The sequence below is a fragment of the Atractosteus spatula genome, chromosome 7 (assembly GCF_055471065.1).
Source record: "Atractosteus spatula isolate fAtrSpa1 chromosome 7, fAtrSpa1.hap1, whole genome shotgun sequence".
Taxonomy (NCBI): domain Eukaryota; kingdom Metazoa; phylum Chordata; class Actinopteri; order Semionotiformes; family Lepisosteidae; genus Atractosteus; species Atractosteus spatula.
This window is the reverse complement of record NC_142712.1, coordinates 35,931,765-35,959,626: the sequence shown is the minus strand read 5'-3', so window position 1 is coordinate 35,959,626 and position 27,862 is coordinate 35,931,765. Positions and strand designations below refer to the sequence as shown.

General features: G+C 37.4%; 3 protein-coding genes across 4 annotated transcripts in view; 2 read left to right on the top strand and 1 right to left on the bottom strand.

Moving 5' to 3' along the window:
• Positions 1-6,982: 6,982 nt before the first annotated feature.
• Positions 6,983-9,119, top strand: tshba (thyroid stimulating hormone subunit beta a). The gene is made up of 2 exons (XM_088921616.1): positions 6,983-7,144; positions 8,844-9,119. The coding sequence occupies exons 1-2, from the start codon at positions 6,983-6,985 to the stop codon at positions 9,117-9,119; spliced, it is 438 nt and encodes a 145-aa protein (XP_088777742.1).
• Positions 9,120-13,604: 4,485 nt separating this feature from the next.
• Positions 13,605-22,020, top strand: slc25a55a (solute carrier family 25 member 55a). Of its 2 annotated transcripts, XM_088920892.1 has the most exons (11): positions 13,645-13,748; positions 15,981-16,102; positions 16,435-16,560; positions 17,104-17,159; positions 18,058-18,148; positions 18,782-18,872; positions 19,113-19,231; positions 19,352-19,544; positions 19,633-19,787; positions 20,140-20,215; positions 20,326-22,020. In XM_088920892.1, the coding sequence occupies exons 5-11, from the start codon at positions 18,124-18,126 to the stop codon at positions 20,483-20,485; spliced, it is 819 nt and encodes a 272-aa protein (XP_088777018.1). In that variant the 5' UTR covers positions 13,645-13,748; positions 15,981-16,102; positions 16,435-16,560; positions 17,104-17,159; positions 18,058-18,123; the 3' UTR covers positions 20,486-22,020. The 2 variants fall into 2 exon arrangements, with proteins under 2 accessions (XP_088777017.1, XP_088777018.1); XM_088920891.1 differs by lacking the exon at positions 18,058-18,148 and having other exon boundaries at positions 13,605-13,748.
• Positions 22,021-24,201: 2,181 nt separating this feature from the next.
• tspan2a (tetraspanin 2a) overlaps positions 24,202-27,862 on the bottom strand; it is a 44,179-nt gene continuing 40,518 nt past the window's right edge. The window contains exon 8 of the mRNA XM_088920380.1: positions 24,202-27,181. Within this exon, the coding sequence (XP_088776506.1) occupies positions 27,116-27,181 (66 nt within the window). The 3' untranslated portion in view covers positions 24,202-27,115. The remainder of the gene's footprint in view (positions 27,182-27,862) is intronic.

Sequence of the window (27,862 nt, the reverse complement as noted above, 5' to 3'; positions counted from 1 at the left end):
TTTTCTCCTTGCCTGGCTCCTCAGTTACCAGGCACAGACTGGTCTAGGCAGTCTCTGGAGGGAACAATACACATTCCACTTCTCAATTATCAGCCTCGCCAACCTCAAAGTGATATTCAGTGTTTTTGACATTTTTTATCCCCTTCCCTTGGTTTGAGCCTTTCTATAACTTCACCCCTGATTTGTTTTCAAAACACCTTAGTCTCTCTGCTTTGACTCATTAGCTGCTTGAGCAATTAATGGAACAGCAGGGGCTACTTGCAAAAACTGAAAAGAAGGAGGTAAGTTTTACTGGAAAAAGAAAAAAAAAGTTACTGAAAGGTACTCATGCAGTACAGCATGAGCATCTGGAATGTAAGATTGCCAAGCTGCAAGATAGATCCCACATCATTAATATTTCGACTGTAGATCCAAAAAAGTCACATGATCACCTGAAAAAGCTCAATTTGGGGAAAAGGGATGCCTGGAAAAAGCAATCCCTTTGTGGTTCCTCACATGGTACAGCAGAACTAGGGCATGGAGAGGACACAAAGAATATACAGTATGGAGATAGTTCTTCTGAAGGTCAGGACATGGCCTGAATATTTATTTTCAAATACCTTTGGGACATTGTGATAGATGGTCCATCAAAACACTGATGTAACATTTGGACTCCCACTGGAGGCTGCTGTAGATATGGATTCCAAAGACTCAATAAATAGTTTCACCTGTGGACATTATTAGTATTTTTACCTGCTGTTGAAAGGCAATGGGCAATCTGTGCCCAATAACTGCTCAGCAGATATGTGTCTTTGCAGGAAGGAGGAAATTGCTTGGGGGGGGGGCAGGGGGAATCCAGGCTTTTCTATTGTACCTTGCAGGGCTCAAAGTCCCCTATGTTGGCAGATACAGTAGCACCTGTTAACTCTGGTGCAAGAAGCTGAGGACTTTATTAGAGCTAAAAGGCTAACTGTGTCAAATCTCAAGGTCAGTTGTGTTCTCTGAGGTATTCCTTTGTTATGCTTGTTGTGGTTGTGCATGTGGGTAAAGTCAGAGCAAGGAACACCTTTTTTTCATCTGCCTCATTCCCTTATTGAGACCGACTTGTGATTGTATTTGGTGGTGAAACGTTTTTGGAAATTCTGAGTAGGACCTGAGATCTTTGTAGCTTTATCTTTTTTCTGTGTGTTATCTAGAGAGATATGTGTCATCTTTGCATTTGTTCTCATACTGTCCAGGTAAAGTTAAAACCTTCAATTGCATTAACAAAGTTTACAATACGGATCTCTTCAAAATCAGCATCCAAATAGGAAACAAAGAATGCAAATGGAAAGGACCTTAAATAATGGATTGTGTGAGTCTGCAAGAAGCTACCCAGCCAACCGTCAAAGATGGAACGACCACGTCTTTTAGGAAACAGCGAGGTGATTTTCTCAGATTCATTGTTTATTCAGTATCGAAGGAGCTAGAGGGAAATGAATTGTCTCCTCTCATTTGCAAACTTTATTATAAGCTTTCTAATGACTTTCTTATGAACAAACCTGTTGGATAGATTTAAATGATGACGCTAGTAATAAGGAATCCATAGAGCACTACAAGGCAATGATAATAAGAACAGAAAATCTGTATGAATCCTTATGCTATTTTATACACCTACCAGATTTTTAAACATTGAACACAAATGTAAAAATCCGACAAATATAATTATTCTTCTTGACTTTTGAGGAGGAAGAACACCATTCTATTTTGTTTTCCATTACATTCGATTCAGTGCATGTACTGTAGCCATTAATACTAACTACTGTGTTAGTATACTGGTACTGAGAAGGATAAATTGAGCCCATTTTGTCATCTGACTTACATGCAGAAGAGACATGTTCCTGCTGATAACCACCTGTTGGTCCGAAATTGATCTGATCCCTACCATTGTTGATTAAAACAGAGCCCCGAAACATCTGTCCTGACTTTGGAATTAATTTTATATCCTTGTAGGAAACCAAGCCTCTCTATACCTTTCAATAGGGGCCTGCAACTTGTTTTATAGATATCAGTTTATTCATATAGAACAGAAGTTCTACTTCCCCCTTATCTATGATGAGATAGGGAGGTGCTGGGATCAAGAGGATTAGTCTACTTGTATAAATAGATCTAAGGCTGCAGTCTCCACAGCCATACCAGTACCCAGACTGGACTGAGGTAAGTGATTACATACTTTTCAAGATCTATTTTGTCACCTGTTGCTGTTCAGTCTTCATGTAGTGGTGTGACTTAATTTCCCTCTCACTCTTCTTTAGCTTCAAGGCACCCAGGTGCTGTAGACTAAGACACTACAACAGGTTTGTACATTGCATTCATCCTTCAATCATTGGAAGAATTTTATTTACTGATTTTTCTTCATTCTACAGGAAAGGGTAACTATCAATGTGAATAATTTTATTGCACAAAATACAAAGGTATCAGACAACAAAATGAAGATCATGTATATTATTGTAAGCAAGCTTATTTATTAAGAGCCTTGATGTACTGTAGGGGTTAATCAGCGATCAGGGTTTTATTTAACTAGGAGTTGGCTAAATTGTAATTTAGAATAGTTGCCATTTCTTACACACTACAGAATTCCTTTATATACTATCTTAATTCTCTCTTAAAAACAACAAACACCAGAAAAGGGATTATGACCTTTCAGTCAAATACAAAAGAAGCTAATCTACTCTGAGAAAAAAAACAAATAATCTCCATTAAAATGAGGATCAAGGCCAAGAATCATCATCTTTACACATTGTTGCTAAAATGGCGCTAAAAATGGCCCTTAGCACAACCTTTCTATTCTTAAATTGCCTCCCCCCATTGGGGATGACTTGGGAACGCCCTGCAGGCTTTCACTGGGTACTTCAGTGCCCCACAGCCCAAAGACATATTGTCTAAGTTCAATGATCTCTTTAAATTGTCTCCCATATGTCTGCAACTCTGCACTGGATTAAGCAGTTATTGAAAATGGCAGACTGGATTATTAGGCTTTTAAGGATCTTAAGTACCAGGCTGGATCCTGCTATATCAGACTCTTGGTTTTCAATTTAGGATATATTAATTAAACCAATCATTCATGTTGCTCTTCTCTGAACGTTTTAAAGCTACAGTATAGTCTGTGAGGTATTGCAACCAAAATTAAACACAATATTTTAAAAGACCTACTAGTGCGATGAAAAGCTTGAGCACACATGCCTAAAAAGTTTGCTTTTTATTGCTTCCCCAAGTTGGTGTGATGAGGCCATCCTGCAGTATATTAGAATCTATTTTTCATATAGACCAAGAAGAACAGTGGGCTTACAATGGACCCCTGCCATACACTACTGTTTACATTTTCTCAATTGGAGGTGATGGCCCTTAAGGAAGCATTGTTTCCTGTTGACCAGTTTTCAATCAATGTGCATGTATAACTTTGGTTTCTTTCTTAAAATTTCATTCATTTTACAATCAACCTTTTATTTGCTGTTCACTGGAAATCTAAATACATAGCCATATGTCCAGTCTTATCTCCTATTCTTCTTCCTTGTTGAGAGAATTCTAGCAAACAAGTTACAAAGGACATACTGTAACATCAAATAGGAGGCCATTTTACCCATCTCTCCTATTTGATAGTTAAAATCTAATTGGCACAAGGATCTCATCAATCTGTTTCTTGAGTAAAGCCAGAGTAATAGCATCAGCAATATGATAGGTGGATGTGTTACAGACTCCCACAACCTTCTGGTTAAAAAAGTGCCTCCTGTTTTCAGTTCTAAATGGAACATTCCCATAGATTCCACTTGTGTCCTCTGGTTCACAGTTTTCCCATTTATTCTGAACCATTTCCACTGGGTTGAATACTTAGTATCAGAAACTTCCCTTTCCAAGTCTAGACTCTCTTAAAATGCCTTTATTTGAAATATATATTTAAATAGTTGTTTTCACTACCATTTCCAAATTTTACTTCTAACCAAAGTATGGCTGATCTTGTATAGTGCTCTGGCTCTTTTTTGTTCCTCTTTTAATAAATTAGTGTTAAATCTGTAATTCTCCCATTTTAAGTGAGAGATGGAATATCCTAGTTAGGATACATAGCATTCCTCACTTCAATAAGTATTACCTGAAAAACCAGCAGGATCCAGAGATTTGTGTTTTCTGTTTGCATAGGGTTTCTCCAGGTGCTCCGATTTCCTCCCACAGTCCAAGCATATACAGTACTGGCATGTTAAATGGCTTCTGGGGAAATTGGCCCCGGTGTGAGTGTTGTGTCTGTGTTTATGTCTATGTGTGTGCCTTGCAATTGACTGGTGTCCCATCCAAGGTATATCCTGCCTTGTGCTGGTTGTTTGCCTGGATAGGCTGCAGCTCACCAGTGACCCTGAAATGGATGGATTAAAAGGAACAGCATATACAATGCAGATGATACACTTTATAAATTGAGTGAGATTACCTCTTTAGCAATAGATATGAAAACAGCATAGGGTAAATAAAGATAATCACTATATATATATAGACTATTACTAAATTACTATTGTCTTTAATGGAATTCGTTTAAAAAACTGATAGGAAAGTAAGCAGTATTTTTTTTCATAATTGTATAAAAAAGGTATCCTCTTTTGTTCACGGAAGCTGTTGTGCAACAAATATCACATGTCTGATGCTTAACATTTCAAACCTAACACTCATGACTTAGCATTGGTATCACCTACCAAAAATGATTATGAACCAGGCAGTCATTTTTATCCCATACCACAGCCTTTGATTTCGCAATGATCTAGCACAGAGTAAAAAAGTCATTTATAGTCCCCACCTTTGTCAGTGTATATTTAGGAGTTTTACGCTGATTTTATATAAATTAATTTGTTAAAAGATAATAATGGCACATAAAACATATAAAGAACACATAGATACACATATAAAAAAATAGAAACCCCAAAGGGATCTGTAGTATTTCTGGAATGCCAGAAAAAGATTCTGACTACTTTATTGGTATAGTTATTTTAGTATATGGTAAAAAAGGACAGTTCTACAAGTCCAGAAAAAGGTTCACTGTACCATGAAAATAGTGCAATTTCAAAAACAAATTATTCTGTTAAGGAGTGTAACAGAAGCCAGTCTGGGCTCCGGTGAAGCATAGTTTAGGACTCTATGCAGACGGTATAATCTGGATGTAGGTGGAGAAGGACAACAGACTCCATTTGTCTTAGAAACAAACCCAAGTACAAACGTTAAAAAACACGCTGATTAACCATCTTTTAAAAAAAATATATAAACGAAACCAAAAAAAACGGAAACGAACACATTATATGCAACAACAGGGGTTGGGGAGACAGCGCTAGGCTTCGTGCAACAACTGTTCTCTTACAAAAATAGAAGCATCTCCGATCCGCCGGCCCGGTGGGAAAACATGATGATGATCAGGACGGGATGACCGACAGGGGGGCGTGATGATGGTGATCTGGTGCTCGGGGGGCGTGGCGCAGGCGAACAAGTCGAAACAGTCCAAGGGGGAAATCCAGGGCGCAGTCAGGATGCCATTCTGAAGCCTATGCCGTCGGGTCTCTCCTGGACCCGCTGGTAGGCGTGCTTCCGGGTGGGTGAATGCTAAGCCAGGAATTAGCGGGAAAGGGTCGGAGTGCCCTTAAGAGGAGGGATGACGATCGTGACAAGAAGATGCACGTGAAATAATAATTCAAAAACTGTAAAAAAGTTCTAAGAACGATCAGAAGAACCGATAACTCAATTTGATATGAGTTAGACCTCATGTGACAGTAGGCACTGCCCCAGCCTTCATCATTGCTGTTAAAGAGCTGCCTTCCCTGGGTGACATGGCAGGACACTGGCAAGCCTGAAAATGGAGGTAGCCTCAGATCCTTCAGTACCTTCTCATCCTTGAAATGAGACATTAAAGTTATAACTTTAGCTTTCTAAAAACATAAACTTTGTTCATAAAAGTAGATGTGTTAAAACCACGGTCAGGGGTGAATTTGAGAATGTAAAATCTCGCCTCCCCAAAGAATTAATTCAAATTGTAAAGCAAATTCTCTGGTCTTCCCTGATCTGCTGCATAGTGAGACTGCTGATGCAAGCATCAGATCACATCAGCAGTGCTTGAAGTTGATCTTATCCTGTGTGTGAAGCACATACAGAAAGGTTCCTTTGAAATGGAAAGCACGCTGCCAGCATAGATGGAGCTAGGGCTGAGTAAAGAAGCGTAGAATTAAAAAGATTTTGAATTTCAAGATAAAGTTGTTTTGAGTGTATTTTACATTTTGAACTTTTTCATCTGTTTTTATTATTATTTGTAAATAAAAACACCATTTTGAAGTTCTTCCAGTGCCTGTCACAACCCTCTCTACGAAATGCACATTTTCTGTACTCATTTACACCAAGCCACACCACACTCTACTGCCTCATTTATCATTTCATTTTCTTGTAAAACTTATCAGTAGGGTGTGATAAATTGTCTCATCTTTGTCTTTATTTCCTGTATATGCTGAAGGTCTATTTCATATGAGATCGTTTTCTGAAGAATTTACTGTACTAAGAGTTTTCTGTTTTTTATGTGACTTGAAAAAGAGAACCCTATCCAAACTTGCTGGTGAAGAAATACCTGAATTATTGGTCAGAGCTCTTCTTCTGAATCCAAGGTTTGCATCTGAAAAGCTATGTTTTGCTGATGTTTGATAAGCGAGACAAAGCAAAATTCCTGGCACAGCTTTATGGCTTTTTGAGTCAGATGTATAAACAGGAATGGCCTTCTGTACTTTCATCCATATGTATTGCCAATGGAATCACAACCAATTTAACACAGGTAGAGACATTATCTAATCTGTAAATCTTTCTATAATTTTTTGTTTCTATTTTATCAGGATCACTTTAAATCTCACATCACTTCCTGCTGGAAAAGTTAATAAATAATAATCGACACACCATTTGTTGTAATCAAGGCCTTTATGGATGAAGATGACGTGACCCAGTTTTTTTGTGTTTTAGGATGAGTGGTGCTCTGCTGGTGTGTGGTCTGTTGTGCCTGGTGGCCAGTCAGACTCTATCCAAGTGTGCGCCCACCGATTACATGCTGTACGTGGAGAAGTATGGCTGTGCCTACTGTGTGGCCATCAACACCACCATCTGCTCAGGGTTCTGCTATTCGCGGGTGAGATCCTGCAGTCGGTTTGAATGCAATAGACTATGCCAGAAGGGTAGTGTGTACTGTCCCTTTAATTTTACATTTCTAAGTGCATGTCCTATAACACAGACCCTAGACATATTCAAGTAAGTAGCCCTGACATCCCATAAAAATCTGCAGTTACTAAAAAATGTATATAACCCTGCTAGAAGTAAAGCTGTTAGGTAGATTTTACTGAATACCATAATGAATGAACTTTTTTCAAAGAAAAAGCACATTTTGTGAGAATTCCAAATGTCTTGGTCAAAGACAGTGGTGCCACCTACTGGTTCTGACACTGGTTCCAGGAGCAGGATTTTCCTTACATGTCTCCTGCCCAAAGAAGCCTTGTTTAGCCTTTATGAAGAATATGATGAAACAAGCAAGATACAACAAAATGTTAGAAATGGCAGTCTGTGTTTACAGACAACAACCTTAATTCCCACCCTAGAGTTCAAAAGAGTGACTGTAACCTTGAATACATAGAACAAAATGTGTGTAAAAATAAAATAAATGCAATATCTGTAATGGAAAGTGGGAGGTTTATAAAGTGCTTTCTCTCTCTGGGTGTGAATGGATACGTCCTTGTGAACCTGTATTTCCTCACAAAGTCAAAAAGTCAGGGGTATGCTGGACAAATAAATCTGAATCTACTGCTTAATAAAGCATCATATAATATTCATCTATTCATTTTCAGAAGCAGTTGATTCCTGGTAAAGTTATGCAATCTGGAGTCTATCCCAAAAGTGTAAGGAGCAAGGTGACAAGTTTGAACCACACACGGGACAGAGTGCCAGTTGATCACAGGACCCTACACACAGGCCAAATAAATTTGGCCAGCTGGATTGTCCAGACAAAAAAAACCATGAACACAGGAAGAACATGCAAAATGTGCTGACAACCGCAATACCATGTTATAATTTTCATAACTGATCCAATGATAAACATTACAAATGGCATAGAATTAAAGACAACATTTGATTCCATTTAAATAATCTTGTTTACTGAAATTATACATTTTCATTTTTTGGGGGGTATTGGACAGGTACATACTGTACCTAAAAACTAAAAAACTAAAAGCTCCTTGCTATGAAATCATAAGCCTTAAAGTTCCATGTATGTTTAATTTGCCCTTAAGCTTTTTTAAATATTGCTTTTGCAACCAACCTCTATTACAAAGAAGAGATAAGTACCAAGTTACAGAAGTTATTATCATTTTTGTTAACCTGAAGTTTTTTAAAGAAGTTGTCATCGTGATCCCAGCCAGCTGTGACTAGAATCATCTGCACAAAACCTGTATGTCATGTGATACACTGAGAAATTTCCACATAATGCAAGCTGCTGTTGCACAACACATGCACCCGAAGAATGCTCCACAGCCAAAACATTGTTTTCTTTCTTCTCTTTTCAGCATGGAATAAACCTATTACTTGCTCCTTTGCACACATCTTGTATTACTTTTTTCTGCCTTAAAATGTATTTTACAGTAGTTGTGTCACTATATGCAAGACCTGAAAAAAAACACAGATTTTTCATTGATAATGACACTGGGCCTTTCAGTCTCAGTAAGTAAATGATGTAGCATGATTTTGCTTGATGACTGCTTGAAGGAGATCACCTTGGCCCCTAGGTGAGGGTATTGCAGTGCATAGTTTGTAAATAATGGTATTTTTCCACTGGCTTTCAGGACACCAATGTGAAGGGCCTGGTGGGGAAGAGCTACTTCCTGCAGAGAAGCTGTACATACCAGGTGCTGGAATACCGCACTGTGTTGCTGCCTGGCTGTCCCCTCCATATCAACCCCCTACTGTCCTACCCCTTGGCGCTTCGTTGCCACTGCAGCAGATGCAACACAGACAACAACGACTGCACCCACAAAGCCTCTGAGACCAATGAGTGCACAAAGCCCATACAGCCTGCTGACTCATACCCTGGCCAGAGCAACGATATACAGCTGGACTAAAGGTGGCAGTGTGGTAAAGAAAGGGATAGAGGGGGGGACCCTGGTTTATCTGGATTAACCTCAGATTTTTTTTAAAGTGCCTCTTGTCTTGTCTGCCTGCAGTTTGATCTGTGAATTTGAAACTGTATTAGTTGTGCATAGCTCCTTAAAGACCAAGAGAATCCAAAAGTGTACGGAATGCAAATTCTGCAAAACTGGGACAAGACTCTTAGGTGACTAATCAATTACTAAATAATACTTGATGTTTTACTGAGTTGTGCTGTGTGTAATTGTACATTATATCTGAAATATAATATTTAATCAATTTCCCTTTGGGATCAATAAAGTCTTATCTATCTATCTAAATCAAATCACTACAGAATATATAAATACAGTATATACACGGTATACTGTAGTTACTGTATGTGTCAGTTTTTTGGAAGACAAGACTGTATACTCTTTTATTGGAGATGTTTTGGAACAGAAGGTCTTAATCGATAAATCACAGAAAAAGCACAAATATTTTATTTTTTTTAATCAGTTTCTAACTCTAATTTTTTTACTACTGTCAAATCCAGGGATATTAGAGCCTCAGGAGTATTCTTGGCACTGATATACTCACCATGAGCGTGGTAAAGTAGAGAGTATAAATAGTTGCAACCCCAATAAATGTGTGCTTAAAGTTCACTCTGTAATTGATAATGATATTGTATTGTACATTATATTGTATGGTAAACTATAGGAAGGTGGGCTGTAGAAATATGCTTCTACACTGATATGATATTCCACTTCTAATTATATACAGTAGTCTATTCTGTTCTTCCAGATTTTCCACAATTTCCAATAGTGATAGAATGAGGGGATGAATTGAAGTATTTTAAGGATACAGGATCAAATCTAGTAAAATGCCTCTTACCTACTAAGATCTTATCATATTAGTTGTATTTAAAAGTGCTTACCTGGGTTCTGAAGAATTGATAGCCAAATTGCTTGCTCTAAAATGGAATTTGCACTAATACCTCAATGTTATTTTAGCAGGGTCTTAGAATAAACTACTGCTACAGTCCAGTACCCAGCTCACAGGAAGAACAAAGCCCTTTCTAGGCCAAACCTGCTTTTATCAAGTCACTCACAACTCCTCAAATAGCCAGGAGGGGACAGGGCTACTCCAAATATGCGCTGAGCCAAAGTCACAAGAGTGCGAATAGTAAAAGTTCTGACAGTAATTAAGACACAAGCATATTTAGAACACTTTGTTCACAACCTGTTTCTCTCGACTCATCGGCCTCTCTTATTGTTTATTACAAAACTAACTTTACTTCTTCTACAGAAACAAATATAGGGCAATTCCACACTGAAATTAAATAGAAAGAGCAAAACAAACAATGTAGTAGTACAGCTTAGTCGATGTTACAAGGTAGTGTGTATTTCCTAGAAGGGGGAAAATAATAAAAAGTAATGAAAAGAATTCCCCTTCTCTAGAGGGAAAAACAATAAAACAAAAACTGATTGGAAAAGATACTGTACTTATACTTGATCTAGGGATATGCTTTCATTCCTTACTGATAGCCTTGCACTTATAATACAGGTTGAGAAGCCCTAGTTTTAAACTACACCATGATGTTGACATCATGTCTGGTATTTAGCATTGTATTCTCCACAGAGTTTTCGATTAACAAAGAATTGAATAAGATGCCCTCTGCTTCCATTTTTTAATGATCATATCTGCTTATGTTTTTATGATCAAACCAAATAATGACTTAAGGTCTGAAGAGCTATGTCTCATCATACATAATTGATTCTCCTTTTAGTTTAGCAGCATTGATGTATTCAAATTTGGATTTCAATTGAATACTGGCATTCACACCCCCATTTTCACTTCAGTCATAAGACCTGACTTGGAAAAGGCATGCATTTTCTAACATGCTAAGGGATGCTTTTATGTGTATTATGATTTACGTTTCGTTTAATAATGATATACCTATTTGTAAATTGCATTTCAGTTACTCCACAATTGCATTATACTGTATAGTGTGTCAAGCAAATGTCTACAAACGAAAAACACAAACAGAAAATCTAAATTATGGCTTCAGAATTGATGAATATGCAAATATGAAAGGATATACAAATGTTTAATGACATTAAAAAGAAAGGCACTATTTTAACCCTATTTTTATTATTAAAAAGCACAGATGCTGTTTTACACAAATATCGTATAAAGAGACACATCTACTGTGTATTTTTAAAAACTGGGAGCTTTAGAACATCAGAAGATTAATTTAAATTAGGCATAGAAATGTGTTAAATTGCATATACATACAGTATGTAGAAATGGCACAATTTTGACTTAAACAGAAACAGAAACAGAAAGGGCAGATGTATTGAATTTTGAAACTCAAAATCACAATATTCAAAAAAGATAAAGCAATCATATTACAATGCAATGTGCCTGTTCAGTCATTCTGACAAAGCATAAGAAGTTTCATTAGGTTAATGGTGTTTTGTAAGAACATGCATTTGTTTTGTAAGAGTGGATCATGGAAATATATTATAGCAAATAGGAGATTATGAACATGGAGAATTTCTTGAACTGACCATGCAGTTACTAGTTTTACATTGACTCATAAAAGTCACAGTTGTAAAGGCCTTTGTCTCCACTGGAGCTTTTTTTAATTCATCTTACATTACTTTTTTTTTAAAAAAAAGCTTCTTCCCTTGTAAATTTAAAGCCCATGCAACAAAGAGGTGCTGTGACTCCTGTGAAATGGCACTGCTGACATTCTACTAACGACACAGCTGATAATAATAGAAACTGATTTTGGAAGCATTCAACATCTGTTTATTTCAGTACAATCCCTTTGTCTTGTACTATCAGTATGAGTATGGTGCAGCTGTCATGATAGAAAATACTAGCAAACCTCAATGCTACTGCTGGTGCTGGTGAATTTATTTACAATGAAATGCTAGGACTTTATACAGATTGTGAGAAAGTACTGTATACAACTGTCATGTTAATATCTCTGTCTGGAAGAAGTCTTCAAGAGGTTTTAGGATCATTGCAATATGCTAGATGAATCTATAGTAGTCAGTCAGCTCATTCCTTTTTTATCTCAACAATAAATGCCATTTGTGATTTAAATAGTTCAGTTACATAACATAATTTTTCATTTTGGTGGTACCTGTATAGAAAAATACGGAATGTTTTACATATCTCTGTCAACTATAGTGCGATGCATGTACTGTAGGTACAATACTCTCTACGTCAATGGAATGGTTGCCGAGTTACTTATTAGGAATGAAAACAAACAATGAACGAGTTTGACCATATTTGTTCAGATGGGTTGCTAACAAAAGCATTAAAATTACACACTTGCCATGTAAGTCATTTAAAGTAAAACAGTTTGTAAAATAACACAAGACATGGAGCAGAGAAATCAGTATTCACCTGTATCAAATTACGTTAACCTTGAGAAATGTTGGTACATGTTAGGTACAAGCTCTCCTTTTATCTGATTTAGGTTTTTTTTACCATATACATTCCTAAGTATTTCAAAAGAGTGACATGCTTTGACAAGCAAGGACAGACCACAGGAAAAATACAGCTGATTCGATTTTCTAATTTTGAGAATTTCACCTTTCCTTAGTTTTGAGATGAGACAATTGATCATCCTACTACTAGTTATAAATCTACCTACAATATGTAGTTACAATGCCCTCATCTAAAAATGTACCAGTGAATAATTCTCATTGGTTCCCATCTCAGGCTGCATGTAATCCATTTTTTTTCTTGCGGGGAGGGGAGCATTTGTCAGGACACCTTTGAGCGAGATTTTGGAGGATCTGAAGTAATTACCATTAACACTGCACAACTCCACACATTTAGACATTTCTTCAGAGAAAATACCTGCACACACGTGTGGTAGGCAAAAGAATATATCAATGGTTACAAAATGGAGAAAGTGAATAGTTGGTAATTTCCTGGCTTGACACAAAAACGTCATTACAGGAGTTCACGTTAAACAATTTTACTGGGGCCTTTTCTTTAGGCACCTGCAATGCAGCCTCCAAGGAAATGAAAGTTCACTGGTAAACGCATAGATGGCCTTTAAGGTTTGTGCACAGTCGAATAACAACGTAAACTTTGGTTTATTAGTCACTTAAAAGGGGGCAGGGGGGGTTTTCACTTCTTCTACAGCTTGAAAACCGTGTAGTGTTTGGCCAAAATGAGGCTTAAGAAAATTTAAATCACAACAAAAAAACAAACGGGACAAGAGCTTAAAAAACGTTTAGCTGCCGCTGATTTACAGTACCGAAAGTACTAATTTCGTACTTGAACTTCTGTAGATAACCCCTCGTGGCTGTACGAGTCACACGGCAGCAGTCATGTTCTAGAAATGCCACATCTACTCCATTCATTGAGGAAGCAGATGAGCCGTCTGTCTGGCTCTGGCCAATAGTAGAATACACACTCATGACTTCAGCCTCAGGATTGGGTTATTGTCTTCCGTGTTCCGACCACCCCACTGTCATATGAACGGAATTTTCTAGAAGGATTTTATTCATTTAGTAAAGCAGCAGCGAAGAGGTGCCTAACCGCAGATTAGTTTGTGTATTTATATATATTTATTTAATTCCCAGATTCGCTTTTTGGTAAGTCGTCAAATTTTTATATCTGTGTGTACAACTGTAATAATTAATACCGCCCGAAATTTAGTTATCACAAATAAAACGGCGGCTAAGATTGAAAAAAAAAAGTATAAAACATGATTTGTCAGACAAATTTTACTTTTTGTCAGAATATGTTAAAATAAGCTTGTATTATTTAAAAAAAAGTTAAATTAATTTTAAAGTAACGGTTTCCGGTACCGTAGTACTGAACGGGGATTTGGTGGAAGTGGTTGCCGCTTGCGGGCTCGTTACTTTTGTAAAGGCGGGCTTATTTTTCTATTGTTTAATTTCCCCCGTAAATATCGGGTAACTACATCAAAATAAATATTAAGATTTTTTTTAAAAAAGCAAACTATACTGTTATTTCCATACAGCTCCATTAAACTTCCGCTATCGTTATCGGCGCCTGCAGCAGTTCAGCAAAGTTTTCATAAATATAAAAAGACTCGCATACTGGGCAGATAAATCTCTGTGTTTTGGAATTTGCTTAGTTTTATTTTAGGGAACTGCACTTGGCTGAATAATTGCAGCTACAGACGGTTTATGAAATGTTTCCTTGGGATCTTCGATATTAATAGTATCCTACAGTAGAATAGGCGCCAGGTTAGCAGGCAGTATTGACTTCCCTCCATCTAACTCTAAAGACATGTTCACGCCGTCTTGTTCACTGATTTGTTTAACGTCTACTTAACAGTGAGAGCCTTTATAAGATTGCTAAATGTTATTCCCAGAGATTACATTTCCTTTGATCAATTAAGGAAGGTGCGAGTCGCTCCTTCTGGGGTTGATTCGACTTCCGTGTAACTCTAGAAATATGCTTAGCTTTGCCAACGTTTCTTAATACTAGGGTTAATTCTCTAGTAGAAGGCGTAACGATTCTATGCTATTTGGAAGCTATCTGGAGAATACAAAATAGTCTAAATGCCCATTTTTACATGCTTCCGTGTCTTTCGTCTGGTAGAGCTGCTTTGTAAAAATCAGTCCTATTTTGTAACCTGACTTAGATAATTATTTTCCGGGTAGAAATGGGAAACCAGTCTTTTCCTTAAGTCTGAGCTTGGCTGATGCAATCATATGGTTAATAGCGACCTGCTGATTGGCTGTTTGATGGGAGGCTCTTGGGTGAGAACAAGTTCTTTTGAGATCGTTCTCGGAACTCGCTAATGTTACGTCAAGGTGAAATTTCAGTTTCTGGTAGCTTTGTAATTCCAGAGCACCAAATAACCTTCAGCAGGTCGGGGGGAAAATTCATTTTTTTCTCTACTCATTGGTAATGACTGCTCGTCCTGAAACTTTTGAGTTCACTTATCCAAAGCATTTAGGTTAAAAGGTTAGGTAACTATAGTTGAGACATGATAACAAATTAGGAATGCTTTTCAAGTACTCATTTAACTGTTCATGATACAGACCTGATTTTATTTTATTTTTATTTTCATCCTGAAGTTGAAGTGTGGTTAGATTTAGTTTAGGTAGAAAGAAACATTTTATCTTTAAATCTTTATAAGCTTAGCTTTTAAGGCTAAGCCTTACCAACATCTTACTTCAACCTTTCTTAGGTTTTGCAAAATGTTATTCCTAACCATAGCTTTTAGACTGGTACAGTGAAGAATCTTAAAATTATAACCCATGACATCTCCTGGCTGAGAGCCATGCCTAGGGGTTTGATAGTTGTCCTTTGTCAGCTGTTTCTGAATCACATCAAAGAAACGGACTGCTAATGTTTATAGTCTGCTCTTTTCTCTTGTCTTCCCTGAGCAGGGAGACAGGTGAGGTTATTCCAGTTTATTTTAAGGGGTAGAGATGAGGTGCACGCTTAACAGCTAAAAAAAGTTTGGTGTGAAAACTGGTTCTATTGTTTGTCTTTTTTTACATGACTAAAGAATGGGTGTACCTTTAAAATTTTATTCCTAAGTGTCATGCTGTTAGATTGTCTGATAAAACCTTCCATCAGGAATTTGTCAGTGGGTCTTTGGTCATGCTCAGGACTCGTGTTTCAGGATCGTCAAGCCAATCTGTGGGGATAGTTTGTGTGTACTTGCTGATGAGCCCTGCTAAAATGGGATCCTGAGATCAGGATACACTGGGTGTGGGTGGGTGGAGAGATGTTCCAAGCTGGATGCCAATAGGCTGAGCCTACAGAGAGGCTTTAGTACCGTGTGCAAGACTCTAAACTTATTCTCGGTTTTCATAACCCTTCGTCACTCCTCCCCACAGTCACCATTGGGAACTCCTCACACCCAGCAACACTCCAACTTTGTGACCAAAGCCCTCTTGAATTTATACTTCTACATTTGTCATTTGTCCTGATAAGCCAAGATGTCCCAGCAGCAGATCAGGTATGTGGGCTTTTTTTTATTCTTGTTCCTTATCTCTTTTGTCAACCTTGCATACTTACGTTATTTTACATAAATGAGTGTAAAGACCGAAACTGTGCAGTTTGAAAGTTTAACAGTGACTAGCTTCTCACAGAGATTAGCTAGATACTTCAAATACTCTATCTCTAGCTATTAAAATGATTGGAGCACAGATTGCTTACTTTTATATATCTATGTTTATCTGTTGTCTGTGAGTGATGTTTTGGAAACAACTTCAAAGATGCAGATTCTTAACTGATTTAGAATTTAATGTTGCATATTGAATTGTAATTAATTGTTTTGAACTTCTACAGCCTTCCTGCCAAGCTCATCAATGGTGGTATTGCTGGCATTGTGGGGGTAACTTGCGTGTTTCCCATTGACTTGGCAAAGACCAGACTGCAGAACCAGAGGAGTGGTCAGCAGGTGTACAAGAACATGTAAGTCTTCAGATGCAGAATAAACAGGTTTCTGCCAGTGATTAACATAAGTCTTCTACTACTTGTGTTGTATACACATTTGCTAGATTGCATCTACCAAGGGTTTTGGTTTGTCATTATTATGGCAGTGTCTTATTTGTGAATGCAGTAAGATTACTTTAAACTTTGAAACTTTCAAAATATATTTTATCTCATGGAGCTATAATTTGTAAAACAGTTTATCAACCTGTGACATCATTGATTTCATATGTCCTTGTATATCCTTGTATATAGCTTCTACTGGTTAAAGCATGTAATCATGCTGGAATGTGTAGAATGTTATAGGAGACTTTCCTTCTAATACACCCATTGATTGGCCAGATCCCCTTTAAGCCTGATCTTTTATGTACCCTGTTCCTGGTCTGTCAGATTTGTCATGTGATGAGTGTAAACCTTTTATTCTGTGTTTCATGCTTTTAAACCTTGGTAAGAGTGCTTTAGAAGGATAATCTGAGCATTTCTATTGTCCTAACAGTTTTTCCAATTTCCATTTTTCCCTCTTAGGATGGATTGCCTTGTTAAGACTGTTCGATCTGAGGGCTATTTTGGGATGTATAGAGGTAAGACTTCAAGTTTCAGTGAGCTGTGATAAGAATAATATCCCAGTCTTTTGGCATCCCTTATGTTTGGGGAGAATTACCTTCCTTGATTTTTATTTGTGAGTCTGGAGATGTCTGATTAGGCTAAACTGGGTAGCCAGCACTGGAATCATATTCAAAGCCCTTCTAAGAGCCAGCACATTTCTTCTTAGTTTACTCATTTTTTTTCTTTATTTCTTGTTTTAAAAGCCTGTAACATAGGACAGCTGCACAGCTCAACCAATAGGCTGTGTAAATGCAAAGTATCCTTCCCTTCAAGATAATTTGCTTGGGTAATTTTAAGAAAAACCTGTTGTAGTCCTGTGTGTTAACCTTAGTATGACAGTGGCATTTGGCTTTTGAAAATGTCACTTTTCTTGATGCATGACAAAGGAGCAGATTTCAGATGTTTCTGACAGACATCTTTCATTATTTATGTTGGCACTTTGGCCTGTTAGGGTTCTGGGATGTTAGAAATTGTCCACCTTAGGGCAGGCATTTGTGCCTGCAGAAGCAAAACAAAAAGCCTTATGGTTCAAACCTAGTAACTTGCTTGTGCAGTTTAATTGTAGTGATCTTCAGTCTTTCTGTATATCCCCAAGCTATTTCCCATGGAAATCTGCATTACAGGCATTATCATAATTCAGAATTTATGCTAAGCATTTTTATTTATGCTAAAATTTATGCTAAGCATTTTAGCATTCAGTATGTGACAATGAGTGAAGCCTGTTTTAGATTGAACTACTAGGGTCTTTCTGATCATTGTACCTTCTATGAGTAGGCTACAGCACTATTTTATGTTCACAATGGAACCAGTGTTATTGGTGTCCGCTTCGTTGAGGAATGCTGTTTGTTTGCATCTGTGTTTTTCATATTGCAGACACGGGTCCCCGTGGATTTTGAGGGCTAGCCGATATGGCGCAGCCACGCTGGAGGCAAATCATTAATGGTTCATACAATACCTCTCAATTGTAAATAGGCTCAATATTTTGTTTTGTACAATTTGCTTTTTGTATTTCTTCTATAGCCAGAGACCATCTTTTCTCTCATCTTCTGTCCGTGTCTACTAACTCTTATGTATCTTTTGAAAAAATCTTAATAGTAGCACCTTGACTAGTGTGTTAATCTACTTAAAATGTTTATTTTAGCAGTGGCTAATGTAATAAGGGAAAGTTTTTGCAAGTTACTTGACACCATAGTGTAGCATCAGATAAGAGACTTTACTGGATTTTTCTTCTCCTTTGCTTGCTTCTAACCTTTTGTATTTTTCCATCTTTCTGTAAATGGAAACTTTAAAAACTACATTTCTTCCTTTCTGTAAATGTTTTACTTGGTCTTTTGTGAACTGATTATCTAGAAAGCTGAATCCCCCATCATTGATTATTCTTGCATTGCATCCATAAAATTGGGCGTTTTTGCTTTTGCCGTTTAAAACATTCCTGCTTTTTTACATGTGTGCTGTTGTATTCATCCATAAAAGCTACTCTTTGGATGCAACAGTATGTTACTGAAGGGGCTATGGTTTGGCTACATCTGTGGATTAATTTAGGGATTTTTTAAAATATCTGAAAATTGAGTACTCAATAGGTCATTTTTTCTTTTAGGTGCTGCAGTTAATCTGACCTTGGTTACACCAGAGAAGGCAATTAAACTTGCTGCCAATGATTTCTTCCGTCATCTGCTAAGCAAAGATGGGTAAGTCCCTGTCTTCTGGTAATTCTTTTTTAAAAATCTGAGTTTATTTCTTCCTGGTTTCAACAAGTTGTGACAAGTCTTTATATGGGTGCAGTTAACGCTCCAAATGGTAGTTTTTGAAGGTATTTTTAATGCTATTATGGGATTAAAGTCACGGAATGCTAAGAGTGATACACTAATAAAATTACCAACAGTTTTTTGGGAAGCGGCAGAGATCAGTTTTAAGTTTTTCTATTGCAGGAAAGGTCTCACTGTATTCAAGGAGATGTTGGCTGGGTGCGGTGCAGGGACCTGCCAAGTTATTATTACTACACCAATGGAAATGCTGAAGATCCAACTTCAAGATGCTGGAAGACTGGGTGAGAAGTTCATTTTCTTGGCGACTTTCAAATAAATAGAATACACTAAGATGTTTTGCTGTGCAAAGTGCTTCCTTTGTAATTTTCCATATTTTGTTTTTCCAATGCTTCATTTTGTAGCTGCTCAACAAAGAAAGAAAACGGTGGTACCCTCCACAAAACTGGGAGCAACAAACACATTACTGAGCCGCTCCTACAATGTTGGTCCAGCCCCGCTGGTAAGGAAGGTATCAGCCACCCAGATAGCACAGGAGCTGCTACGAACCCAGGGTATCCAGGGCCTATATAAAGGACTGGGGGCCACCTTAATGAGGTGAGGTTTTTGCATGTAGTGTTTTTTAAAATTATTAAATTTCAGAAAAATACTTACTTAACAATGAACCCTACTTTTTTTATTTCAGAGATGTTCCCTTCTCCGTTGTTTACTTCCCGCTGTTTGCACACATTAACCGACTGGGTCAGCCATCTCCAGAAGAGAATGCTCCTTTCTACCATTCTTTCCTTGCTGGCTGTATTGCTGGCTCCACAGCTGCTGTTGCAGTTAACCCGTGTGATGGTGAGTTTTTTTTCTGAACCATGTTAGTTTGAGCATGTATTATTTTTAAGATGGTGTTTTTTTTTAACTTTGCTTTAAGTCATTAGTTGGAGCCTGAATTATAACTGTTGCAACAATGCTAATTGCCTTAAGATATACGTTTTTAGCCCTCATCTTGGGGTGGGGGGGGGGCTGCTGGCTTTAAGTCGAACTCATGTGAATTTGTCAAAACTGTGAATTCTAGTCTCTTATTTAAAGACGCCTTAAGTAGCATTGCAGACATTATCTATTACGAGTAAAACTTAGGTTTGGATTAAATGTCTTGTCATACTGTGAAATAAAGTGTCATGAATATTTTCTTTCCCATTCACAGTGGTTAAGACTCGGTTACAGTCTCTGAACAAAGGAGCAAATGAAGAGAGTTACAATGGAGTTATTGACTGTGTTAGGTGAGATCACAATTTTAAATGGTATACATTTATTGCTGTAGATGAACGTTTATAAATGTATTGTACAGTAACCTTACTGTAAAAAAAAACATTTTTTCTTTTCTTCAAAGTAAAATTTTGCGAAAAGAAGGACCCTCTGCATTCCTGAAGGGCGCAGGCTGCAGGGCGCTGGTGATCGCTCCTCTGTTTGGCATTGCACAAGTGATGTACTTCGTGGGAGTTGGAGAGTTCATTCTTGGTTACACACCATTCAACTTGTACTCATCTTAAATGCTTTTTTCCAAGATTCAACTCTGTCACACCTTCAAAAAGGAGCCTACACAAATATTAAACAAAAGACAATGTCAGATCTGGATCTGTCTAAATATTAGCATTTGCATTAAAATGTGGGTTTAGAAGGTTAAAAAGCTGTTAGACCCAAGTGTTGAACTGTTACCCTCTCATAAAGGTTTTTAAAATGTCTGACATCTAGGGAGGATGACTTGGGTTTCTGGCTTATAACAAGCTATTTTATACCCTTCTGGAGGATCAGGTGAATGGATAATATTAGCAGTACCTTCTTGGTACCAATGTTGTAATTTTCCCTCTATGAGGGAGGGAAACTATTCTCTTGCTGAATGCAATCTTGCACCATGACCAGCAGATGTGTCTTTTGAAGTCTGGATCTATGGCAGAGTATTACTTTGGCACTTGAAACTGCTGTAACTCTGTTCAAAGAGTGGTGCAAATTGCACTGGATGAAGTTTTTAAAAATGCCTCCATTTCAAAAACTTATAAAGTTCTGTTTTTATACACTAACTGTCAGTTGAAACACGACAATCATTTCTTTCACAAAAATGGTTTTATAACATTTCAGATGTTTGGAGAGATGGAAGCTAAAGATTTGGATTTTCTTGTAAGCCTCCATTCTGCTTGAGGTTGTAGGGGGTGTTGGAACATTTGCTAATAAGTGTGTAGTTGTGTAGTTACTAATCCATTTATTTAGGAGAATAGTTTGTGGTTACAGAACATTTTTGTAGCCTTTTTATTCCAGGGATCAGTATTTTTATGGATGACTTGAACAATAACCCAGTTTTAAGTTATAAAGATTTAGTTTTATAAAGATGGATAATTCTTTAGAATTATTTTGCCATATTGCTGGTCCTTGAAATCCTTTTTCATGGATTAGAAGTGGATAAGGGTAATTTCTCTAATCCATTTTTAATATTCAGATTTATTCATGTTGCTGGGCATTGAGTTCATATCAGCCCTGTACATTGGAATTGACCACAGGATCAACTGGGAACATGATTTTTGTTGGTGCCGCATCTGATTGTTTTGTTGGGGGGGGGGGGAGAACTTTATTTTTTTTCTATGGCAGTTACATGAAAGTTAAAGATGTAAAATACATTCTGGTTAAAACTGAACTGGATGGTTTTATTGGTCTGAGGGTTGTGCACATTGAGTGTAAGACTGGCTTACATTTTCATTGTTTAAAAAAAATGTAAGTGTGCTTTTTAAGTTGCCGCTTAAATAGCAATAACAAAAGTGCAGTTTTTTTTAATCTGATTTCCTAGCTAAATTAGTTTGTGGACCTGTTGTACTGAAACTGAAGTTTCAGTAATTTAAAACACTGAAGATCATTGTCATTTTTAGCCAAAAAATTGTGCTCCTTTGGACAAGTGTAAAACTGAACCAGGTATTTGTAAGAGTGGATCTATAAATGATATATTTCCATACTTGGAACTTAACTTGTCATATATTCAGCTTTCATGTTTGTATAATCTCTTTTCTGCTTAACAATAAACTTTATGCATACTTTTGTATACAGGATGTCTCTTAATGCAAACATTTCAGCAAACTTGTAATCGCTTTACTATAATTAAGTTTTATGACCTTTTTAAAACCCTCGGTGTTTGTCATCCGTGTGTTGAAAATTCTACAATTGAGTCATAATTGATTAGTGTAGTTGGTATACTACATTAATGTAAAGGTAGTACATTCCTTTTAAAACTTTTCCTTATTTATTTTAAAAAGTAACATGGGTAACCTGTAACTCCACATTAAGTTTTAGAAGTAACATTTCCTGGCAGTGCTTCATGTTACTACTGCTTGCTATCATGGTTTCAGAAAGCCAAGGTGAGATTAGTATGTCTTAATGCCAGTCTAATTTAACATGAGCATAATTGTAGAACTATTGAAAAGCAAATGCCAGGCCTTTACTGTGGCAGGTTAATAGTAAATTCACAAGGAGCAAAATGTTTTCTGTGGAAATTGATTTTGACATGTATCCACCCAGGTCCTTGGACCAGTGGAATTTAAATTTACTGCATCATACCAGCTTATTGGATTGTATGTTTTATGCATTAGCTATCGAGATCAGGATCAGGCAGTTTGTAGATTGTTTTTTTACAATTAAAGTTTTGACTCAATGACTAAAAAGCCTGTTGTATTTGGTTATGGCTTGCAAAAATGCAACTTTCTAAACATGATGCGTATAAAGATATTTTTAAGCTGTTAATATTTATTAAAAAATATCCAAAATGCTTATGTTGTAGTTATCAAACAAGCATTTAGATTTCATTATTAATACTTGAGAATTTATATCATTTTTAAGAATTCTAGTATGACCAAAATTTACAAAATGTGCTCTTGCAAGATAATTTTTTTTTTTTCCCCCAGAGATGCCTGTCTGAGTTAACCATACACGAAGGCAATCTAATCCTTAAGCAACTCAGCAACTCAGCAATCTCGTCAAGGATTGCTTAAGTCTTACTGCATGCCTGGCATTCACAGCTGTTTGCCACAAATCAAAGCAAAAGGCTTACCGGATGCTAGCGAGTAGTCATCTGATAGGGGTTTATAGGCTGTACTTTAAATAACCACCAATAGTTTCACCCCTGCCTGCTGTATTAATTTACCTTTCTGTTTCATAATACTCCTTTTTGGTGCATTTTTTCTGTGACATTTAATTACGGTTATAAAGATTACAAGAATGTTTAAATGTCTTATAGAGTATCAATTGGATCTGTATTAGGACCACTACATTGTTATTTGTAGTAATAACATACTACAATAGTAATTTTGGTGTAAATGGTAAAATACGTTTGGAAGTAACAGCAAGTTAAGTAGACCAGGTACACTGGTAAGACTACTAGAACTGAATCTTTTTAGTCTTCAACAGAGATGACTTTGAGGGCACATGAAGGCATTGATTTTGTCATCCTGATGAACATCTTGAGAATTAACAGTGAAACACAAATCAGAGGACTCTAATGGAATGAGTAGTAGTTAGGGTGGTGGACTTGTAACAGGAATGTTGTTGCTTTTAATCCTGGGTGAAGCATTGCTATACTTCGGTAAAAGTGTCAGATAAAGCAGAAACTATAGGGCCTCTTTTATACAAAGGGTTGTGTCAGTCTGGAGCCAGCTGCCCAGCCATGTTCTTGAAGCTGATACCCTAGCTTCTTTTGAGAAATAGTTTGCTGAACATATTAATTATGAGCATTTCCTTTTAATTAACTTTTCTATGTTCATATGTAGAATGCATCCATGAGCATGTTTCAAAACTGAATCAACCCATGTTTACTTCTGCAAAAATCCATACCAGCCTCGGAGAGTGGATGAAGGGTGGCAAGAGAATTTTGTCACTCTAGGATTCTAGAAGGCTGCAGCAGAGATTCCTTTACAGCTGAGAGATGGCCACAACTCAAAAATTCGAGTCCTGTGGGCAGACATCCAACAAAAAAGGACTTGTGAAGCCAGCTTGCAATACTCAAGCTGTATTGCACTGACACTTGGAGCACTAGATTACATCAACAAGTATATGTTGCATGCATGTGAAGCCAGGCTACAGAGGTCAATCTCCAGCTGGAAATCTGAAGAAGGGCTATCCCATGCACACACACTTCTTGCCTCTTCAAACAGGCTCAACTAAAAATGCAGGAAAGGGACCACAAGCTGTGTCTTTGCAATCCCCCCCCCCCAAAAAAAAAGAAACAATGAGAAATGTTTAAAAAGTTTATTACTTTTTGCACATCTTCCTGAGAAGCTTGGATTCCAATTGAATTTTCAGATAAAAGAGCCATCAAATAATTTAATGAGATCAACAGTAAGATTTTTTCTGCTTGCATACAGTACTTCACATCTCAGATTACTTTATTCTTCCAACCCAGAACATGCATTTATCAAGGAATGATGGTATAAAACTAACCTAATACCTCAAGAAGAATTTTCACTCTAGCTAAGGACACTCACAGGCAAAAATGAATGCAAGTTTCTGTATGATTAATTTATATTTTCAAAATTTCTACAAAAAATATTTTTTTAGCTAATATAAACGGGACTTCATTAACTTCATTAATTATTTTAACTTGCTGCAGAAATACCATATACAGCAACTTTGTTGATGCTGTAATCATCAATGCACACCTCTCACAGCTTTCTCATGCACCAGCGTGAAATTCACTTGTACCCGACAGAACACAGCAATTTTCCTCGAGAGCTTTGACAAGGTCGGCCTGAACCCAATACAAACTGGAGGTCACAAGTGAAAACCATGTGGAGGTGCACTCTGGAGTGAGCGACACAGCAAAGCTTTTGAAGCCAATACTTTGGCTGCTTTTAAGACACAGCTGGATGAGGTCCTTGGATCAATGAGTTATTAACTATGAAAAAAGGCTAGATGGGCCAAATGACCACCTGCCTCATAAATGTTCTTTTGATCTGTTTTCAATTGCAGAATGTAGACTTAATTACCACTGCAGACTTGAAATAAGGTACATAAAAACTTACATCAAGACTTGGCTACAGTCTAAAGTTATAAATGCCTATGCTGCATTATTGGCTGTACTTTATTATTCTAGATTCTACTCCCAATCAATATAGGAACATTAAGTTCCTCCCTCTAGTACTTTCTGTCTTGATGAAAGCAAATTTATGCCACAAAAATTGCTTTACTTATGAAGGTTTTCAGTGGGAAAATGACACAGCATTTTCAGTTACACTTTTCACCAGAAGAATACTTCGTGATGTCTGTAGGGCGATTGGCCAAACTGATGTTATTTGAACTTTTTGGTAATATTTCTATAATTTAAAAGGATTGTGTAAAATATAGGAAATCACTCAGATTTAGTGAAAGGTACATTTTCAAAAGACATGCTGACAATCAAAACTTTTTACATCAAACACAGTCTATGCTCAACATAAGCTGCCTCTAGTTTAGGTCAACAGTACATTCCATTTCAACTATTTTACAAACTAACAAGAAAAAACACAAATTCACACAAAATACACCGATCTTCATTGGGCCCAGATGAAATCTCAACACTCACAAGAATAGACACTGATTAGATGAAGGAGTCATCCGAATAAGAAATGCTATTTTCCCCCCCTAGAAACAGCGGCTTTATTTTTGAAAGGCACAGAAACCAGGAAGTTTTGAGCTCTTAATTGAATCACGAGAAATTTGAAACATTTCTAAGCTTTCCTCCATAGAGGAACATTCCTCCATTGAGGTGACTATTGTTCAAAGATACCTTTTGGACTGTTGCAAAAAAAAAAGAGCCAACTTGTGTAGGATGGCGTGACTCGCAGTTTGTAGCTGTGGATCTAAACAAAACCCTAAAGGAATAACTTCACCGCAATGCTGGTGAACCTAAGTGATCTATAAGTTAGTCAGTACTAACATTTCCGTGTACTGACATGTGATATAACGCCTTCAGTTGAGGCACAACCCTTTTATTACAAAAAACGAAATCTGCAAAATATAACTCCTCTAAATTCCTTCTTTAAAACACTCCACGACACGGTTCATGTGAAACTTCTGAATTCTCAACATGCTCATAATCATGTCAGAGATTTGTTGCTTTTTCAAATTGACTCAGATAAGCTGTCATCACGAGACCCAAGTCCTGCAGTGATGTTATGAAACCCATTCTGGCAGCATGCTTTTCCGCTAGGCTGGGCAACTCTTGTGAAGGACCGAAGTGAGGGTACCATCAATGCATACCTGCTGTGAGGAGAGGCCTCTGGCTGCCTGTGGAAGGTTAGCTGGAGAACAGGGGGCCTTTTGTCTAACTGGGCTGGTTCTTGGCACTAGCCTGTCCACCGTCCATAAAAAACACACAGGGATTATACAAAGAATTTAGTCTGGTATGTGGAGCAGGCGGATGAGATTTAAAACAAACAGAGAAGCCAAACAGGCCTACACTCTACTGTACAGTGTTTCAAGTCTGAATAGAATTCAGCATTCTCCATTGGCATGAATGCACATTATGTTCCCTGATGGCTTGTTCCACATTGCAGATATCACACTTCTGAAATTAAACACCTTATTTTGGAGGTCATTTACTTTGAATTTCTTCGCTTGTCTAAGGCACAGATAAGGAGCTCTACAAGAGGACTTGGTGAACTATCTGACTATATTTTAATATGGATATTGTGTACTGTATGTTTTAAAAGGTTTCAGCACCTGTATACAAACTGGTGCCACCGGTCCTCTATATGTCCCTATCACATTGAGTAAATTCAATTTTTGTGTGAATGCTGTGGTAGTTTGTCAAAGAGGTTGTGTAATGTGTGGTCCTGCAGACAACATTATTCTCGCCAACATAAGATGAGTGTTTTTGGAGGCAGTGAATAATATGGGTAATTTACAGTGGTAAGGAAGGTGGACGAAATCTGGAGTATTTTATTCCAAAAGAGCACGGGCTATGCCTGTCTCATGAAACCATCCAGTAATAAGAGACAATACGAAGTGTTTTGTTTTGAAGCCCTCATTGACTTTATTGTGCCATAGAGGATGACAAGGCTCCCCAGTTCTCCAGCTAGCTGCACCGGACAGTCAATTTGGAAAAGTTTGTTACAGAGGCTCTTGAGTCCAGCACAGGCCATAGGTGTGGGGGTGGGGTGTGTGCGAGGCTAGATCACTTCCCTTGAGTTCCGTATCGCACAACACAGCACCATGCTGAAAACCATTCCAATGATCTAGGGAAAAAACAGAAACAGTCCACAAATTATTGAATGCCTTCTTACCTCATTTCACTTGTTTGAGGAACAATTTCAGCAAATAGTGTCACTTAACAGACCGACAGTTAGAACAAAACCTTCGGCAAATAACCCCAGGGTTAGGGGTATTGTACAGGCTACGGTCAGTATTAAAGTTTGCTATTTTGCTATTATTAAAGTAATAGCTATTTGCTATTAACATTTCAATACAGTCAGGTCACTCCATTACTGCATTTCTTTTATAAAATCCTTATATCATTTCCAACCTAAAATTAAAGTGTTATCACATTAAATCAAATCGGCAAAGACACTGTTTTTCTAATTTTTTAAAGGAATTCTAGATATAGAATATATAAAGATATCTGGTGGCAGAGCCAGAGTAAATGTGAGTGTGCACAAACTGTGAATTCGTGAACATTTCCCCATCACTGTAATATGTTCAAAACTGGATGATGCCTCTGAACGAGGCCAAACAGGAAATGTGGTCAAGACTGGTCTGTGAAAAAATCAGCAGCCCAACTGCAGCTGGAGTAGTAATGTTGAAAGCTTGGAGCTTGAATGCCTTAGTGACTTCACATTGTGGCATTTCCAACAGTAACATTTAGAGAATTCTCTCTCTGTGATCTGTAAACATAATAGATTTAGTCCACCCTTTTTTAA

What these genes read in the sequence shown, in the direction of transcription:
- tshba (XM_088921616.1), top strand. Translation starts at nt 6,983, where the DNA reads ATGAGTGGTGCTCTGCTGGTGTGTGGTCTGTTGTGCCTGGTGGCCAGT. An exon ending in CAGGGTTCTGCTATTCGCGG is followed by an intron (nt 7,145 to 8,843) that starts GTGAGATCCTGC and finishes ACTGGCTTTCAG; the next exon opens with GACACCAATGTGAAGGGCCT.
- slc25a55a (XM_088920891.1), top strand. Translation starts at nt 16,083, where the DNA reads ATGTCCCAGCAGCAGATCAG. An exon ending in CATCTGCTAAGCAAAGATGG is followed by an intron (nt 18,873 to 19,112) that starts GTAAGTCCCTGT and finishes TTTCTATTGCAG; the next exon opens with GAAAGGTCTCACTGTATTCA. An exon ending in GGAGTTATTGACTGTGTTAG is followed by an intron (nt 20,216 to 20,325) that starts GTGAGATCACAA and finishes TTTTCTTCAAAG; the next exon opens with TAAAATTTTGCGAAAAGAAG.